General features: G+C 36.7%; 1 protein-coding gene across 8 annotated transcripts in view; it reads left to right on the top strand.

Annotated features, from left to right (window-relative positions):
* dmd (dystrophin) overlaps window positions 1–20576 on the top strand; it is a 177924-nt gene that overhangs the window by 40068 nt on the left and 117280 nt on the right. For all 8 annotated transcript variants that reach the window (XR_001858753.2, XM_017717729.2, XM_037543617.1 and 5 more), the window contains exons 13-22: window positions 1543–1662; window positions 1982–2083; window positions 2330–2431; window positions 2928–3107; window positions 3652–3818; window positions 10982–11105; window positions 11277–11364; window positions 11747–11988; window positions 16308–16488; window positions 20212–20357. Coding sequence is in view for 7 of the 8 variants with exons in the window: in XM_017717729.2 (XP_017573218.1) it covers window positions 1543–1662; window positions 1982–2083; window positions 2330–2431; window positions 2928–3107; window positions 3652–3818; window positions 10982–11105; window positions 11277–11364; window positions 11747–11988; window positions 16308–16488; window positions 20212–20357 (1452 nt within the window). In the remaining variant the exon portion in view is untranslated. The remainder of the gene's footprint in view (window positions 1–1542; window positions 1663–1981; window positions 2084–2329; window positions 2432–2927; window positions 3108–3651; window positions 3819–10981; window positions 11106–11276; window positions 11365–11746; window positions 11989–16307; window positions 16489–20211; window positions 20358–20576) is intronic.

Raw genomic sequence — 20576 nt, 5'->3', positions numbered from 1 at the left:
GCCATTATATTGTTACAAATGTAGAGATTAGATTGTTGTTGGTACATATGAGTAGTAATGCTGTGTAGCTACTTATATTTTCAATGAATACATCTATAGATAATACATTAGAGAATTCTGTAGTTGTGAAAATGTTATGGTATTTTTTCTTCCTTCCTTTCTTGCTTTCTTGACCATGACATACAATGCGTAGCCATAATTTTGTTGGCCAAATGCATCAGATATCTCACTGTAATAATGTAGCTGTTAAAGTTTAAATAAGTGATTTTGGATAAGTAATTAGAAAATTTAAAAAGGAAGTTGGCATGATCACAGTTAGAGTTCACCTGTTAAATGACACAGTGTGCTCTGTTCTACCATCAGGTAGAACTCTGCAGTCATGAGATTTTTATTATCGTCTTAGTTTTTTGTTTGCACTTGCTATGTGTTGCAAGATAAATATTGTTTAACCTGTGTTTGTAAGTTTTATTAAATCTTAAATAAGTAGATGTGTTTTCTTTTTGTTGGCTCTGTATGGCATGCAGTATGCAAGTGTGAAAAATGATGATAGATTAAGGCCTCATCCACACATAGGGCTTATATTTTTAAATTTTCTCTCTGTTTAAAAAAATTCTTTATTTACACTAGTGGTGTTTTTGAAACTTTCTGTCTGAAAATTGCTCATATAAACATGCCAGCCCATTAGTGAGCAATAATACCCCTTAAGATTTAATGTCGTAGATTTTGAATCTGACTTTAGTTAATGATCATCAAGTCATATGTCTTTGAGTTATTTTTAATATTTACAGTCACAAAATCAGAGTTAAATCCATAAACACAAAGAATAGTTAGAAGTTTATCATGACAATATATCAGTATGAATATGTGAAGAACCATAGACAATGTGAGACAATGTTTATATTTCTAGTTCAAGTCTGTGAAGGCACCAGAATCATTAGGAGGATGTGTGGGGCTTGCAACTGAGGTTTTCTGCATGGCTGATAGCAACATAAAAACTCCATGGTAGTTGAACTGGTCAGGAAGACATGCAAGCAGGGGCGCCCAGTCAAGGCAGATGAAGCGATAGCATCAGACCAGACAGGATGAGCAGTTGTTCTGCTCAGAAAAGAAACAGTTAGTTCTGGTATGTGTGACTCCAACAGGCCTATCTGGCAGTGGGCCAAAATATAGAGAAAAAATATACATTTTTAAGAAATTTGAACTTTTTTGCCTGCCATATTGGCAAAAAAGAATTGTTTTGTATATCTAAAAAAGCCACAATCTGCCTAGTTTGTGTTTACAAAATATAATCTAATTTTGCGAGTAATTTCTGAATACAGGTTATTATACTCAGTCATTTATGTGCAATTCAGTAGTCTTAGCCAGAATTTTACTTTAATACACAGGATCCTAACCATAGTATTAAACATAATTTGTGGCCATACATTGACCAGAATTGCAATCACCAAAGCTCTACAGAAATATATTCTAATCTTTTATAAACAGTTTTAAAACCCCCAAATTGTCATTATGCTCTTTATTAATTTTTGGCCACATTAAAAGCTGTTGCAGGAGGATCTGGAGATGGAGCAGGTACGAGTGAACTCTCTGACACACATGGTGGTGGTAGTGGATGAGAAGAGTGGAGAGAGTGCAACTGCAGCACTGGAAGAAAAACTACAAGTAAATGCTGATTTTTGAATAAATAAAACATATTGCTATATTTTTGAGGTTTAACTAACTGATGAATGATCACTTCCATTCTGGTGACAATGCTTTCTCCTCCAGCCATACAGCATTACAGTGTGTAGCTTGCTGAGTGGAAAGTGGGAACTGATTTACTGCAATATGTAACTGTTCAGATCAAGCCTGTGTATTACTGCCCCCCCGCCCCCACGCCCCACTATTTGATTACACCTCTGTGCCAATACAGATTACTGCACCTTTGTATCATAATTTTACTAACAATAAACCAAGAAATGCACCTTTTTGACCACCTTAGAATCTTGGAGAGCGATGGGCAGCCATTTGCAAATGGACAGAAGAGCGCTGGATACTTCTTCAAAAGATTCTAATGAGCTGGCATCATTTCACTGAGGAGCAGGTACGTAAGAGGCGCATGTCCATTAACATTTTCACCAGTGTTGACTTCAAATTGTACAATGTAGTTGTTTGGTTGATTGATTTGTTGTTGAATGTTATTCCTTCTTTGGCCACACAGAGCATGTGAGCGAAGCCTCCAGAGCATGAATTAATGTAATTTTTCATTTGAGTGCTTAAATGCTCCCAGCCAAAAGGGACTTCCATTGTAATTTTCACTTTTATGTTTCCTTTTATCTGCTTTTTTCAGCATTTGTTTGATTCCTGGCTAACACAGAAGGAGCAGTTAGTTCTTTCCATCCAAAGTACCACTGATCCCAATGAAATAGCTGCCAACCTAAGAAAGCTTACTGTAAGTAATCTTGTACAGATAAAATTTTTAGAAATGTTTGATAAACATATTGTACTGATGTCTAAAATTTAATTCATAATACTTGCTTAAAAGATTAATTCATTTACTGTATTTGGAAAGGCAGAAATATTTCAAATTTTTGAATTCTGTTACTATACTGTACTGTTACTAGTAGTTATTCGGAAAGATCAAAATAAAAGCAGCACTAAATCTTTTTTTTATGAAGAAATTTTCTTATTTAATAAGGTGGTGCTCCAAACAATATCTTCTATTTTAATGCTATATTTTTTTTTAAATTTTATTTGACATATTTTGTGTGTTTGCTTGTTTATGTCCCTCTCATACTTTACTGTAAGATCAAACTAATAACAGTATTACTTTTTCATAACCTTTTGTTTGCAAAGAGTGCCAGTATTTCTGAAGAGCACTGAAGCTGTAGAATGAATAGTAGGAGATAAACACACATCTGATGCTGAAAAGGTATTGTGTTGCACAGATTCTGAAAGCAGACCTTGAACTGAAAAGGCAGAACATGGACAAGCTTTGCTCCCTTGTTCAAGATCTGTTATCCAATATTAAGAATAAGGAGGCTGCAGGAAAACTGGAAGCAAGATTAGAGAGATTTGCTCAGCGATGGGACAAACTAGTGCAGTCACTTAACCTCACCAGTACCAAGGTGATGCATTATAAAATTCATTATAAAATTCCTTTGAAATGCAATTCTATGCAAAAGATTGAACATGTACAGTCAAATTCTGTTTTGTTGATTTTTAAAGTGAAAATATGTTATCATGAACTTAAATATGTCACTATTGTGAAAATGTTAGTGAATAACATTCTGCTTATTTGCTGATGTTTGGAAAAAAACAAACAATAAAATATAAAATGTGCTTTTACACACAGGCCACATTTTATATTTTATTTTTTTCCAGTGTATTAAATTCAGCAAATAAATAAACAGTAACTTTGCAATAAAACATACATAAGTGTGTTCTCTGCAGAGTGTGTGTTCTCTTATTTTCACTCAGAAAATCAACAAAATGTCTTTTGACCAGGGGCATCCAAAGTTTTGAATACAGTAGTATTCTTTGCTTTTGAATGCTTTTTTATATTTCATTACAGTTCAGTCACTGTATTCTTTGTCTTTCCCTGCAATATTTAAATATTCACTTTAGTCTTTTTCTGTCTCTGTCTCTGTCTTGCATTTTTATTCCTTGTAGTTTACAACCACTGTTACTACATCCCAGTCTGAACTTACACAGAAAACTGTGGAAACCAAAGTTACCACACATCAGAAAAAGATAGTGAAGCATACTAAGGATGGTCTAGCTACTCCTCCTCCACAAAAGAAGCGTCAGATAGTTGTGGACTCGGAGCTCCGTAAAAGGTGAACTTTTACATTTCTTTGTTATGAGTACTATCAATGAGTATTAAATATTTTAGCATCTGTATCATGTAAGACTGTCAGTATACTGTCCCCCAGTAACTTTTGATAATCAGGGTGTTACCATTTGATAATGGACTGTTTTCTTCCTGACCCACTGTAGCATTGAACTGAGAAGACATCACTGAAGAAATTGGCATTAAGGAAAAATTAAACTTCTTGACTCTTTGTTAGTGATCGTTCTAAGCATATAAGCAGATAAAAAGTCATGAATAAGTATGTTTCTAAATATGAAAAATTCTAGAATTTAAACAAATTTGCTGAAGAAGTGATGCTTGTTTGGTGATGCAAATTACTCTGTATCAGATATAATTTAGGATACATTATTCTACATAGCAATCAGATTTAAAATCAGTATGAATTGGCAATCAAATTGTGGGAATTCCTGGTGGCCGGTAGAGTTTTGGGCCACTTAGTGAGAGCTGAAGTACAACCCCAATTTCAATGAAGTTGGGACGTTGTGTAAAACATAAATAAAAACAGAACATGATGATTTGCAAATCCTTTTCAACCTATAATCAATTGAATACACTACAAAGACACGAGATTTAATGTTCAAATGGTTAAACTTTATTGTTTTTTGCAAATATTCACTCATTTTTAATTTGATGCCTGCAACACGTTCTAAAGAAGTTGGGACAGGGGCATGTTTACCACTGTGTTATATCATCTTTCCTTTTAACAACACTCAATAAGCGTTAGGGAACTGAGGGCACTAATTGTTGAAGCTTTGTAGGTGGAATTCTTTCCCATTCTTACTTGATGTACAACTTTAGTTGCTCAACAGTCCGGGGTCTCTGTTGTTGTATTTTGCACTTCATAATGTGCCACACATTTTCAATGGGAGACAGGTCTGGCTTGGCATTGTCTTGCTGAAATAAGCTGAGACATCCCTGAAAAAGACGTTGCTTGGATGGCAGCATATGTTGCTCCAAACTTGTATGTACCTTTCAGCATTAATGGTGCCTTCACAGATGTGCAAGTTACCCATGCTATGGGCACTAACACACCCGCATACCATCAGAGATGCTGGCTTTTGAACTTTGCGCTGATAACAATCCGGACAGTCATTTTCCTCTTTGGTCCGGAGGACACGACATCCATGATTTCCAAAAACAATTTGAAACGTGGACTCATCAGACCACAGGACACTTTTCCAATTTGCATCAGTCCATCTCAGATGAGCTTGGGCCCAGAGAAGCCGGCAGCGTTTCTGGGTGTTGTTGATATATGGCTTTCGCTTTGCATGGCAAAGTTTTAACTTGCACTTGTAGATGGAGCAAAACTGTGTTCACTGACAATGATTTTCTGAAGTGTTCCTGAGCCAATGTGGGAATATCCGTTACAGAATGATGTCGGTTTTTAATGCAGTGCCGCCAGAGGGATCAAAGGTCATGGGCATTCAATGTTGCTTTTCTGCCTTGCCGCTTACTTGCAGAGATTTCTCCAGATTCTCTGAATCTTTTGGTGATATTATGGACTGTAGATGATGAAATCCCTAAATTCCGTGCAATTGCACATTGAGAAACGTTGTTCTTAAACTGTTGGCCTATTTGTTCTCGCAGTTGTTCACAAAGTGGTGGACCTCGCCCCATCCTTGCTTGTGAATGACTGAGCCTTTCAGGGATGCTCCCTTTATACCCAATCATGACACTCACCTGTTTCCCTTTAATCTGTTCACCTGTGGAATGTTCCAAGCAGGTGTTTTTTGAGCATTCCTCAACTTTCACAGTCTTTTGTTGTCCCTGTCCCAACTTCTTTGGAACGTGTTGCAGGCATCAAATTCAAAATGAGTGAATATTTGCAAAAAACAAAGTTTGTTCGTTTGAACATTGAATATCTTGTCTTCGTAGTGTATTCAATTGAATATAGGTTTAAAAGGATTTGCAAATCATCGTATTCTGTATTTATTTATGTTTTAAACAATGTCCCAACTTAATTGGAATTGGGGTTGTATAATCATAAATTATCATATTATTAAATTATCATAAAACGCATATAAGCACAGACAAACTATAAATGTTACATCATTTATGTCTGTAGTAATTTAGCACTTAAACCAGCAGCCCTCATCTCAAGTGAGAAGGCCCCTGTTTGGTAATTGTAAATTCATCTAATACAATGAATAGATGTTAGATAAACCTGAAGTTAGCTTCACATTTTCATTTCCCGTTCCACCTTAAATGATTTAGCAGTTATATTTACTATATTTATGTGGACCAGAAATTCAATTCAAAAGCTAGCATCAGCCTCAAAACATTATCAAATATTAGTCAGTCTGATACTGGCTGACGCAACAGGCAGAGCCTTACAGAGTTTGCTAGCTATATTTGTTTCAAGTCTTCAGTTCATTATCATGCACAGGTTGTTTAATTTTTAGTTCCATTTGAGTTAAAATATGTTACTGGGTATACTGAAACTGTCATGATTGGCTCCTCCCACTCCATGTGCTTTTTGTTTTGAACTTCCATGTGCGTTTGTTTTGATCCTTGTTTAGTGACTTCACATCTGATTTTCAACCCCTGTTTTCCACCTGTCCCTCGTTATCCCCGTGTTTTATAAGCCCCGTGTTTGCCCTTTGTTTTTTGTTAGTCGTTGTGTTGGATGTATTGGTGTTTGAATTGTTGTATGACCTGTTTGCGTTGTTGTTCTGGATGAACTGTTTGATTCTAGTTTGTCTGTCATGTCTGTCCCCCGATCAATCCATGTTGGCTCTATGACCCTGGACCGTTTCGACTATGACCCTGGATTTGCGCATAATAAAAGTCGCTTATCTCCACATATGCGTCCACCTCCTCGCTCCCCGTTACAGAAACGTATATCTGTCCCTTAAAATATGTAATTTTCTACCTGTGCAAAGCCAAAAGTTAGTCAGGTTTGAGCAAAATTGGTTCTAACAATATTTTTTTTCACTAAAAAAGCTAGCATGTGCTTTGTGAAAATATTGTAATAATGGTCAAAAGAAGATTCAACTGAAGAACAGCTTTTTAATGAACAACGAATCAGTCCTGGCCCATATAGGCCAATCCTTAACCCTGAACCCATGGGTGAGGTCACCAGCAACCACAAACTTTACACTACTGGTGACCCCCCAACACACACAAACACCCACACAACCAAAATGGAATCAATTGTTAATATTAACAATTGTTAATATTATTTTACTCAATACCACTGGTGTACTGTGATGTAATCAAAAATCAGAAAACATTTTAGAGTCATTACATTTTGATGGAATGTTAGAGAAAATGAACTGTGATGAACTGTGCTTAATATGATCCAAGCCATGTGCATTAGTCTATTAGCATGCCCTGAAAAACGTTCAGAAGTCTGTTCTCACATGAATGTGATTATTCTACCAGTTTACAAATCATTTCCACTCTCAGCAAAGTACATATTCTTATGGTCTTATACTTTTAATGAGAACACACAGCAGACTGATACAAAGTCAGTTTTGTTTTAACGCCTCAATCAAATCATTACCTGACACAAACATTTTGTCACTAGAAATATCAGCTGCACTCTTGCGTTTGTTATCCTGGATTATTTCTGTTGAAAAAAGATTGGGAGAGTGATAATAACTGTTGTTAGTCGGAGACTGTTCCATTGATTAACATGTGTTTCATGTTCAGATTGTATCTGGATAAACTTTGGACAGATTCCATATATGCTTTCTGTTAAAATGCATCCCTGACAGTGGTGGACGAAGTACACAAATCATGTACTTATGTAGTTAAAGTAGAGATACCCAAGGTGTAATGTAGAGCAATGAGGAGACGGACGCATGTTTTGAGAAAAGCAAGAATTATAAAGTGCAAATACAAAATCAGGGTCAAGATGGTCCAGGGTCAGAGAGACAACACGAAGAACAGGAGGGACAGACATGACGAAATAAATACAGAATTCCAAACAATACAAACACATCAAACTTCAAACTTAAAACAGTACAAGCAATACATCCAATACATATCAAACACGTCAAACAGCACAAAGACCAACAACCACAAGGGGCAAACACAGGGCTTAAATACAAGAGGGCTAACAAGGGATAACACACAGGTTGAAACACAGGTGGGAACAATCAGGGGTGGGGTCTGAAAACAAGGGGGCCAAAATGGGAGGATAAACACAACAGATGCACGTGGAAGACCAAAACACAACACGAACATATGGACAGGACTGGGAGGGGCCAATCATGACACAAGGTGAAATATTATACCAGTAAAAGTAGAAGTTCCTCCCTTTAGACCTCCACTTGAGTGAAAGTACAAAAGTATTTGCCTTCAAATGTACTCAAGTATCAAAAGGTAAAGTACTAAAAGATTAATTATGAGGATTATTAATTATTAATGACCTATTACAATTTTTGTAACAAGACTCTTGTTTCATTAACTCATTTTAGGTGAAAATACTCCAGTGTCACTCTTGGTAAACTGATCTTTTAATAGAATGTCATTAATAAGTCTGATGATGATGTCTATTTAAATGATCATAAACACAAAATACTGAAGTCAAACAATTTCGATTAGGTACAACTGAGTGCTTGTTTGCAAAATGTTATTTCAGAGCCAAAGATTTATTTGCACTTAGTTACAAGTTTAAGTTTAATAAAAACTTTAAACATAGCCAACTAGTGACTGTGACAGTCACAACTGCATATCTTGTGGTCTGTTTACACAAAGGTTAGTTCCATCATTTATGTCATAGTCATAGGCACTCCCAAAATGTTACGCTGCTGCACTGACATTGAACTGTATGCTTGAATTAGGTCAATATGTCCAACAGGTCAAAACAAACTCAAAATGAAGTGCCTGCTGCTGATTGGTGTTCTTGCTTCAAACTTCTTTCGTTTTGACACATTATATTTTTATACACAAATAAGAAAAAAAAGAACGACAGATTTTGCATAATGTAGTGAATTAAAAAGTAAGATATTTGACTGAAATATATTGGAGTGAAAGTAAAAAGTCACCCAAAATGGAAATACCTCAGTAAAGTAAAGATTCACACCTACTTAAGTACAGTAATGATTTACATTTACTTCATTACTGACCAGCACTGGTTCCTGGTGTGACCAGATGAAATCTTACTGTATTTCTCCTGCGTAAAAAGCAAAGCAACTGACATTACATTTTACTTAAATTATTCTTTTCTCCATTAGATAGGCGTCAACAAGGTTTGCTCGGACACTTTTGTCAGCCTGGATTGCATGAAGGCACTTGGTTTCAGTGTCAGCTTCAGTTTTGCATATCCGTCATCTTTTCTATTTCCTTCTGTCTTTCTTTATTTCATCTGCTTGTCAGCACTGGGTAGACACATTTATGTTCATGCAACTTCATATGGATAACATAAATGTGTTCTGTTTACAATTGTGGTCCCTTTTACATTACATTGCATTAACATCGTCAGTGGATGACAGACATTACAAAGTTAAGTCAGCATCATAATGCCACACCCTCACATAGACAGCTAGGACGCTTTAGCCAGAGTATCCTCTTTACAGCTTATTGTTTCACTTCACATTTATTTTTATTGTTTACAATTATTCATGCTAATAAAGTCATTACATTTAAACGTTTTAAATGTGTTTACACTGAGCATCTGGTACAGGCAGAGAACCAGAAACTGTGCCCTTTTCTTAGCAATGTATCATGTACAAATCTGTTTTTTAAACCAGCTCTTTCATGATGCTCCTTGTGTTTTCACTGTGAAAGCCAATTATTTATCTATGTTAGCATGAAGCTAGTGGGATTAGCTCTGTGCTATTTGGGATTTTTTTAATCAGCTCTAGTTTAAAAATGAATGTATTGCTACCGTTCTTGAGAAATTAGACAATATATTTTATTACTTAAGACATCACTCAGTCTGCCCATCAGTGTACAAATTGCACAAAAAACATTGTGCTATTTAAAGAAATGTTTGTGCTATTTTATTTCTCAAGTTATAAAGCCACAATGTTATGATTAAAAATGTCACTCAGCCCCCCCCCATCAACGTACAGATCATGCCAAAATGGTATCATGCATTTGTATTTGTGTTCAGGTGAAATGTGGACGTGATCTGATCTCCAGACTCCAGACAGTTAATGCCATTATAAATGCGGTTGGGTCATTAGGAAGAAACATTTAGTGTCAACGTTTTAACAAATTTAAATTAAACACACATGGAAACATTCATGGGCAATGAGTTCAAATGGCAAGAGAGTTTAATAGATCTATGGTTTAGATGTAGGCAGATTAAAGTGAGGATGTTGAGACGCTGATCATTTCTTCTTGTAATTGTGTGATGGTCTCTAATGCCACAGCTTGACGAGGGAGCAGGAACACCATGGGCCATTTGCTGTGAAGAGGAGCTGCAGTTTCCTCATAACCCCAAAGCAAAATCAGACATGAGGAGCATCTCTGTTCATTATCTCATCAATCCAAATACCCACGAATTAGAGAAAATGTGCGCATGATTAAAAGAAAACGAGGGAACGATTTAAGAAATTATGACCATGAATAAAAGAAAACGTGCATACAAACTGCAAAGTGTTTACTCAAATTATTTATTTATTTACTTATTTATTTTTACCTCGGTACTCTCCAGGGCTCCATATATCAACAGTCTTAGTTGGTAATAATACTTTATTCAATATAATTCAGTCAGTCAACCTTTATTTCAACTTTATTTTATTCCAAGCAAGCAAAAAAGGATTGAAAAAAAAAAAACATTTGTCAACTAAAACTAATCAAAATCTGCAAAACATGAACATTTATAAAAAATAAAAATAACAGTTCAAATAAGAAAATTGGCAGAAAATGACAATAAAATATGTAATTGAAACAGTAAAAGTAAAAGAATCAAACAGGATAATGAATAATAAGAAAACTAAAAATCTTAGAAAAATATTGTATAAAATACAACAGTAAAAGAATGTCAAATACAAAAACAGTTGCAGTAAAATAGTGAAATAAAATAATATACACTAGAGCAGAGATGATTTAACATAAAACCGTAGCAGACAGTGTTCTTAAATTGGCACCACATCAGCCATAGGCTTTTCAGAGGTGTTCAGCATACCTATAAGACGTGTTTCAGCTGCTCTGTCACAACTTTGTTTCCAGATTTGATGTGGACTTCACTGAGATTCATAGTTTTATGACACGCTCAGAGGCCATCTTGCAGAGTCCAGAGTTCTCAGTTTCACGTAAAGAGGGCAGCGTGGCAGACCTCTATGATAAAGTCTTGGTAAGATTCATGAGCACAGTCCATATTGCAGTGAATGGAAGTTCTATCCAGTTACTAGCAGACAAATTCACTTTTGGAATATGGATTTTGTTAGGAAAAATATAGAATATAACTATATTTGACACTGTGTTATTTTGTATTTCCTCCTTTTCTCTTTCAATCATCTTATAGGCAATTGATAAAGAAAGACCAGAGAAGTTTAGGAAGCTGCAAGAAGCAACACGCTCAGCTCAGGCATTGGTCGATCAGCTCACAACTGGTAAAAGCAATTTGGTGATTTTCACATAATAAACATAATTGTTTTCAAGCTTTCTGCATTAAAGCAAAAATTACAATGCAGTCTTGTTAGTAAGTCCCTTCCCTGTTATACAGCAAACATAGGCCATGAAAAGCTTTTAAAGATTTACGGGATTCTTTTGAGATTGTTTCAGGATTATTTAGATTGTGTTAAAACAGTGTATTATATCATCTTACTAGTATGATACACTAAACTAGGGGTTTAGTTATATATTCTTCAAATAGGACAAAGCAGTTCAGTGTATAGTCATCGCAAAACAACAGCTCAGTTACTCATAAATACTAGATCAGTATCCGTGACAACAGTTAATTCCAAATTTGATAATGGATTTTTTTTTTCATAGATGGGCAGAATTGTGATGACATTCAACAAGCTGAGCAACAGTTGCGCACCCGTTGGATTGATTTCTGTGCTCTCTTGGCTGAGAGGCTGGCATGGCTAGCCTACCAGACCAAAGTACTGGCTTTCTACAGTCTGTTCCAGGAGTTGGAGCAGGCTGTCGCCAATTCAGAGAACTGGCTGAAAGTGCAGCAACCCCCTGCATGCGAGCAGGAACCACTGAGGATCCAGCTTGAGCGCTGCAGGGTAACCACCAATGTCTGCCTGCGTGCATGGCGTCTTGTTCCTCTTTAGATGTGTTTTCATTGTCTGTCTGTTCTGTGTCCATATGCAGGACAAAGTCTGTCTATTCCTGTGTCTTTCCAGGTAATGCACTTTACCCACTGCATGTGTTAAACTGTTCTCTCATCCAGAACACCATGTACAGATGACCTAAACCAGTGTTCCCTTACTTCAGTACTGGAAGCCTGACTTTACTGCACATGCTGATGATTTATTTGCATGAGTCATATCACTAATTAATGACTTCTTAAGCTCAGATCAGGTGTATCATTGCAGAAGAAACAGAGAACTTTGCAATGCAAGTGGACATTATTTCAAAATGCTGATCTTGCAAATATTAAAGCCAAAAATTTCTAACAAGAGCTTTATGCCAAATGCAATCATATTACTTGATCATTTACACCGTTTAACTTGTTTACAAATAAAGGCCGGATTTGTTCATTCACATAATTATCCAAAACAGTGCTATGATTCATATCAAAGCTGTATAATATGGATCTAGTTTTGTGGCAAAATGTTTGAGAGAGGAATGTTCCGGTTTGATAGGAGCAGCAGATGAACTTGAATGCACTTGAATTTGCTCAACAAAACACTCTGGTTTCACTCAAAACTGGAAAACTTGCTCAATGGTGCTCTTCGCCTTCAAAACTCATACTTTTCTGCTCTCAGCTCCACAGCACGGCCTCAACTTTCACATCTGCTCACTGTAAAATGTCTGGACATTTGTGTCAAAACTCCAGCCAGAGCTGTCGAGGGGCCTCCCCGTCAGTGCACCAAACATGGCATCTTTTCTTAAGCAGCTTTCTGCCAATAGGTCAGGGTACGTTCATGGCTGTGGTATTGAGTCGGCTAGTGCACTTGTAGCCTTGACATTAGCTAGAAGGTTTATAGCTTTCTTGTATCAAATTCATAGAAATTATTTATCAGTAAAACTCTGTGATAAATAATAACTTATTAATATAACTAACACTGGTAGCTAAGCCATTTGTTTCCTACGAGAGGCTTAACGTTAGCTAACTTCAAATAAATAGCTTAAGTTTCAAGTTCAAGTTTCAAGTATATTTGTCATTTGCACAACATGTCAGGACATTTATGCATTGAAATGCTTGTGGCGAAGCTCAGGTAATCACTACAGAAAGTAAATAAGTAAAACTAAAATAAACAAATTGAAATATATTAAATATACACAAAATATAGAGACATATACAAAAAAATATAGAGACAATATACATTTTAAAGTGACTTAGTTTTAAAGTGTCATAGCAGAGATTATATAATAATAATAATAATAATAATAATAATAATAATAATAACAATAATAATAATACTGACAAAGTGACTGAGTAGAATGGTAATTGGGGACCCACAGCTTCACAGCTTGTTCAGAAGCCTGACAGCCTGTGGGTAGTAACTGTTCATTAACCAGGTTGTTTTAGCCTGTATGCTAGGAAATCTCCTGCCTGCCGGCAGGATGGTGAACAGGCTGTGTGCTGGGTGACGCTGCCTGACCTGATCTTTTTGATCTTCCTGAGGCAGCGGGACTGGTAGATGTCTGTAATGCTGGTAGTTTGTTGCCTATGATGGCTTCTGCTGTTCTCACCACTCCTTTAAGGGCCTTGTGGTCATATGCAGTGCAGCTGCTGTACCAGACAGTGATGCAGCCCGTGAGGATGCTCTCTATGGTGCATCTGTAGACGTTGGTGAGGATCTGAGGAGGCAGACCAAACGTCCTGAGCCTCCGCAGGAAGAAAAGACGCTGACGGGCATATCTCACAATAATGTTGGTGTAGAGCGGCCATGTGAGAGCAGTGTGTATCGTTAGTGCAATGGCGTCGTCTGTGGCTCTGTTGGAGCAGTATGGAAATTGGTGAGGGTCCATTGTGGCTGGAGGCATTGAGCAGATGTGAGCTTTGACCAGCTGCTCGAAGCACTTCATAACTGCAGATGTCGGTGCAACAGGGCGGTAGCCATTCAGGCAGGTAACAGACGATTTCTTGGGGACTGGAGCAATTGTAGTTTCCTTAAAGCACTTGGGAACATCTGACAGTCTTAAGGATAAGTTAATGAAATCCTCAGCCAGCTGGTTTAAAGGCCATCGGGATCGGGTGCCTTGTGTGGGTTAACTGTTCTGAAGGATCTCACCACCTCAGACAGGGAAATGGCTAGAGTGCAGCTCTGGGAGTTTCTCAGCAGGTGAGGTGTTTTGTGAGGTGTCAATTAAGCTGATGTTAGCAAGGTTTCTTTCTTTGAATGTAGCTAACAGTGTCTAACAGTATTCTTTTGAAAAGTCCTAACTCTCTTATAGTGCTTGTCTTCATAGGCTTATCATGTTAATCCTGTATATTTATCTTATATAATGGCATCATCAAAAATGAATACTGATGCCGTGCAGTTTTATATGGACAAAAAAACACAAACAAAAAAAAAAACTCTTTTCAGTGAGTACAGGGAATTATAACTATAGTTCCGGTTTTGTTTACTAGACACTTCTTATTCTCAGCTCTTTGCTACCATCTCTGGATTTCCACCAATTCCTTTGAATAAGCAACGAAGATAAAAACAGATGATTCTGAAACTTACTGTTAAAAGACTTAACTGGCTGACTTATCATCTGTTGTCAGCATTTCAAAGCGTTAATGCAATTAATATCGTGGACACTAAATTTAGGTTATCAAAACACATTGACGTTTGTCTTCAAGCGAACCCACTGTTCATGGTCGCTAAACAACAACAGGAAATGTATGGATGTATGGGCCTTAGAAAAGAATTACGGTAGTATGTCGAGTAAACAAGGACTATAGTTATAACTCCCTGTACTCACTGAAAATATTTTTTTTATTCCACATAAAACTGCACGGCATCAGTATTCTTTTTTGATGACGCCATTATATAAGATAAATATACAGGATTAACAGGATTGATACTAGAAAGCTATAAACCATCTAGCTAATGTCAAGGCTACAAGCGCACTAGCTGACTCAATACCACAGCCACGAATGTACCCTGACTGATTGGCATAAAGCTGCTTAAGAAAAGATGCCATGGTTGGTGCACTGACAGGGGCGACCCCTCGACAGCTCTGACTGGCGGGACACAAACGTCCAGACATTTTACAGCGAGCAGATGTGAAATTTGCACGCGCTGTGGAGCTGAGAGCAGAAAAGTACGAGTTTGAAGGCGAAGAGCACCATTGAGCAAGTTTTCCAGTGTTTTGTCCGTGCGAGCTCTGAAATAGACGCATTGTTGTGGAGATTTTCAAGTTTTTAATGAAACCGCAGTGTTTTGTTGAGCCGCACTTTGTGCTGACAAGTGCTTTGAAATCCATTAGCTGCGCGCTTAGAGCTTTGCTGTCCTCTCAAACCCAAAACTAACTCCATAGTTTAAGGCCAGTTCCCCATTTTCCATGACTTCTATATATAAACCTGACGGTATTTAACACCTTACACAGGGCTTGTGATCTATGTAATCATCCACAGAGAAAGGATATATTCTTAAATACTTTGCGCCTTTTTACTCTTTGCCTTTGTTTATTTCTCCAAAATTAAATGTCTTTTGTTCTTCAAGGCACTCATCTGAAACAAAAGCTTCATTCTTTGCCATTTTTACCTGAAATTGAAGACTTAAACTACTACATTGTTGTTCTTTGTGAGTCAAGTTTATTGGGTCAGTCTCTTTAAGTGCATTAAAAGCACTTATCATGCTTTGTTTATTGCTTCCTGGATTGGCAAGGAAGGAGGTATTGTCTAGTGCAGATGTACTTTAAGTTGCGAGCATGTTAAGCACCCTTAAAGACTGATGTGCCTCTCGAGTTTGCTCAGATAATTTTTAAACATCAAGCATACAAAGAAATAATTCCTCATAACATTAGGTTGCCACCTATTGTCTGTAGTTGTAATTGTATGATTTTTTTTCCAGGAAACAGAAGTAAGATGGGAGTGTAAATATTGTCGAGCTCTTATTTGTTTATTTATTTATTTATTATAGAAATGAACATCAATAGTAAGGAGTAAAGATTAATCTTTTTGTGGCTATAGGAAGTTCCATATTCTTCATATAAAAACAGGCAGTGTATTGTTGTATTTTGTTGGCATTATTATTGCAAATATACACATATTATGTTGGTAAATGTGGTTATTATTAATTCTTTTGGATTTTATTTTTGTAAGTGAGCAGAACTGCTTATTGGCAAAGATCAAAGCTGTTGTCTGAGAGTGATACTAGGTTTACTGCACTACATTGTTTTATCACCAATAACAGACAGAATTTTTATTCTCAATTTCTAGGATGAAATAGCTCGCCTATCTGCACATCAGCCACAAGTAGGGCAGCTACAAAAACAACTTCAGGGGCTGAGAGAGAAAGAGGAAACACCGGTTATCTTCGATGCTGATATAACTGCCTTCCAGGATCACTACTACCAAGTCCTCGCAGACCTAAAAGCAAGAGAGAAACAGCTTGTGTTAGGTAAGAAATGGTTGTTGATATTTTATAGTGGTGATGATCAGACTTATTTTTTTAGGATTCCAAGCAACTACTCAGGAAAGTATAGATCTATGGAGGAGCACTGTTACACATTTTTTGTGCATGACCTGTAAACCATGAGGTATGGCATCAAAGCCATTTTAGATTTGGAATCTTTGTCTCAAATCTCACAATCATGTCTCTTGATGAACCCATTTAACTTGCCTGCTAAGATTTTGAGATAATTTTCGAAAATGTGAGTATTTTCAAAAAATTGTAATTAACACTAGAACTACCAGACCTCTGCCATTTGGCAGTTATACCTTTAGCTCCCAAAGAACTGCCAAATGGCAGGTGTGAAAATCCCTTCTTGCCTCCAATGTTATGTAAATGAGGCCATTACATTTGCAAGAAGTAACTCTAAGGACACTCTCCTACACTCTACACCCTTCTCGGCAACAAGTTGGTGGAGCTCCCCCGCCCCCCCCCCCCCCCCCCCCCCCCCCCAAAAAATGTCAACATTACCAGAAATTTAGATTCAAGTTAGCTTTATTGGTATATGTACAGTAAAGAAACGTGTTGCTTTGTTTCCCTGTACAATGAAATAGTAATAAAAATAAGTAATAAAAAGATAAAAAAAGTAATAAAAAGATAAAATAAGCATGCAACAATATTATAACAAAAGTATTCATAAATAGAACTAAATGTAAACTATACAGTAAACTATACAGAAATATAAACTATGTTAATAATCCTATGTACATACAGTCATTGTGCAGTAGTGCGCTACATTACAAATTGTCTGAACACACCTGGCACTGCCACAACATCTCCTTTCTGCATTTGCCACATGTGAACCTGTTACAAGAAACGCAACGCTTAGTGGCATGGTTATTCTTGCAGCAACACTTAACCTGGCACAATGCCCTTTTCCCTGTGTCAGGTGTGGGTGGTTGCTGCTGAAGGTTTTCCTTATGCACCTCCTTGGCTGCCATATGAGACTGTGCAAGCTCTTCTGCAAGCTTCACCAAGAAGTCCGACCGTCTCTCTTTGACCCCAGTGCATGCCTGAAAAGCACATGTGCATTCAGTGCTGAAATGTCAATTAAGTTATAAAACACAGCGACTGGCCAACGCTGTGCTCCTGAACGTACAGTGTACTTTCGCACCATCTGGTCCATGACATCCACACCACATTTTAAGCTGTTGTAGTCGGTGACTGTGTTAGGCTTTTTTTTTTCGGGTGTCCCCAGTCTCAAATCTCACAATCATGTCTCTTGATGAACCCATTTAACTTGCCTGCTAAGATTTTGAGATAACTTTCAAAAATGTGAGTATTTTCAAAAAATTGTAATTAAGCTGCCCAACCTTCACAAATTTGAACTCAACCAATTACAAGAGTCAGGGTTTTAATAGTCATCTAAGCCTTGTACCTTTTCATTACATAAAGAACGCTACATCCCAGAAACCTCTATTAAGCATAGCTAAGCAAGAAGAATAATTCTTAATTCCTGACTTCACCCAGCCCTTACCAAACTTTAGAGCTAGGTGGATCGCTACCAATCTTATAGTATGTATCTTTAGTTATGTCTCACTTTTAAATGAACAGATGCACCGAACATGAACTATTTATTTGTGTGTTTAGGGCCTTAACTAGGATAAAAATTTTAGTTTGGTCCATTTTGCAGAAGAGTGATCTACATCACACAGTAATGTGTACTGCACCAATTGTCAATTTCTCCTTTACATTTTTTTAGCCAAATTTAGCCAAATTATGCCTTTTTACGTACTATGTATGTATTTACGTATTATGTACTTTTTTCTTTCATTCCATGGTTCCATAAACCACTACTACTGTTCCATAAATTCACTAAATTCACTGTTTAATGTTATTAAATTAATGATTTAACTATTTATGTTTGTCTCAACATACATGCTGAAATTTCTATATACTAAATCAGTTGATACTTACAATTGTTGTATTCCATTTACCTATCTTAGTTTCTGTGCTTGTCTGTTTTGCCCACTTCCTTCTCTGTTCTCACAAACTGCTGAAAGCACACATTAGAAATACTTTGTAAAACTCTCTCTTTACCAAACCCCTGCAAATGGGTAGGAAGATACTCATACAGTTAACCAGACAAAGTACAGACAAATGTATCTGCTGATTTCCAAAAATTACTTTACTCGATACTGTGCTACCAGTGTACTTCTTAGCAGTGATCATGTTAACTGTAGTGTGATATCAGTAGGCAGCACAATACTTTGAACAATTGTTAATTTGTCCTCTAAATGCTAATATAGCCAGGTACAGAGCCCGTAGCCTAAACTGAGCAGCTATTGGAACTTGACTAAAGCATACTGATTATATGCAGCATTACTAGTGGTCCAAATAAGGAGTCATGGCAGTTGCATTTTACACAAAGTCACAAACTCTTACATTTTATCACAACTATATGTTAGCCTAATATGTATGCTGCATACCTGAATATCTCAAGAAGTCAAAAGTGCTCTGGGTAGCATTGGCATGGCATCTCATACAATTTCAGATAGCAATCGTTGTTAAGCAGTGAGCAGAGGGCTGAGAAAATAAAGCAGAGTGTGGTTTAGAGCATAAATATGTGATTGGCCATAACACAGCGACAATGCTCAGAGAAAACCAATCAAATATCACTATCTTAAAAATGTGGCTTAATAAATATTCTTTCTCCATTAAGGGCTATACCCTTGAGTGGCTATCGCATTATCAGAATGGTACTGTTTCCACATGTAAAATTCTGAATAATGGAGATACATGAAAGAATCCTTCGTAAACTCTGAAACTAAGGTCTGGGCCTTAGTGTCCTCATAGCTAGTTACAGCCGTGTGTGTGTATATATAAATCTTTTTTAATTTCTGTCTTTCTTTATTTTTCTGGAGTATGCCCATCCCACTTAATCAACCTTAACCTACTGTATCCATCACTACTAAGTGTTCAGGATCCTTATTATTTACAAATTAAATCCTGATTGGTTGTCTGCACAGTGCAAAAACAGTGCAAAATGTAATGTGCTTATAATATATCTGAAATGTATTCAGTTCACTGGACTGCAAAGAGAACTTCAAACTGCTTATGTATCATCATATGCACACTCTGCATTTACCATGTTTAGGCTTAGTACTTGGGCTCAGAGTGTCTAAGAGTGTAAAAAATGTATGGGGAAGTGTTGAGGGTTTGTTCCTGTACTGTTATGTAGTATGCAATACATAACAGTCTTTTTCTCTATGTCAAAATGAATTGTTCACAAAAAGAAATCTTTTAGCATCCAGTTTAAATATTTTTAATATTTAAATATTCTGAACAGGAAACTGTAGAACAGGAGAAAGTGCTTATAAGGTGAAGATTCTGTGTCATGCTTATGTTTCAGGAAGTTAGAAATTGGCTTGCGCCAATTTAGTTGGCTGCCATGAGTAGCCAACAACACAGTAGACAGTAATATTTTAATTTATAGCTTTTAATTTTAAGAGTTCATTGAGCTTGAAATAATATGTTTTCATAATGTCAAGCAAGATTTTTGTTTTGTTAACTATGTTTTGTTAACTGTTTTGGAAAGTTCTGTTTGCAGAGCCTTTCAGGAACCTCCAATAATAGAAGTACAAAGAAAGGGGTTATAACTAAAGCTACAGCATTTTAAGTGATTAAAAAGTATTATTTTTCACAATTTTTTTTCTGTTCCCTTTTCTTTAGTCCAGTCTAGCCTTCCACCTGTGCGCTACAAGGATGTAATGGCAGCTCTGATGGCCTGGCTGCAGCAATGTGAGGCCAAACTTGCCCTTCCTTCAACAGCAGTAACCGAGTACCCAGTCATGGAGCAGAGGCTCAAAGACATGATGGTATAGAAATAGCATTACTTGGAGTCTCTCATATGTGTAGCAAATAATGGGGTGTTTTTCATATCTGTCAGTGCATGCATATGTCAGTGCATTAAGGACTATGTTCAGCGATTGAATTGCATTTAACTGTTCAATGTATGTGTGCATTAAAAGATGAGAAACTTTGAAGACAGCTCACGAAACAAATTCACATTTTGTAATATTACTATTTTTGTGCAT

This window comes from Pygocentrus nattereri, chromosome 12 (genome assembly GCF_015220715.1).
Source record: "Pygocentrus nattereri isolate fPygNat1 chromosome 12, fPygNat1.pri, whole genome shotgun sequence".
Lineage (NCBI taxonomy): Eukaryota > Metazoa > Chordata > Actinopteri > Characiformes > Serrasalmidae > Pygocentrus > Pygocentrus nattereri.
This window is presented reverse-complemented; position numbering and strand designations above follow the sequence as displayed.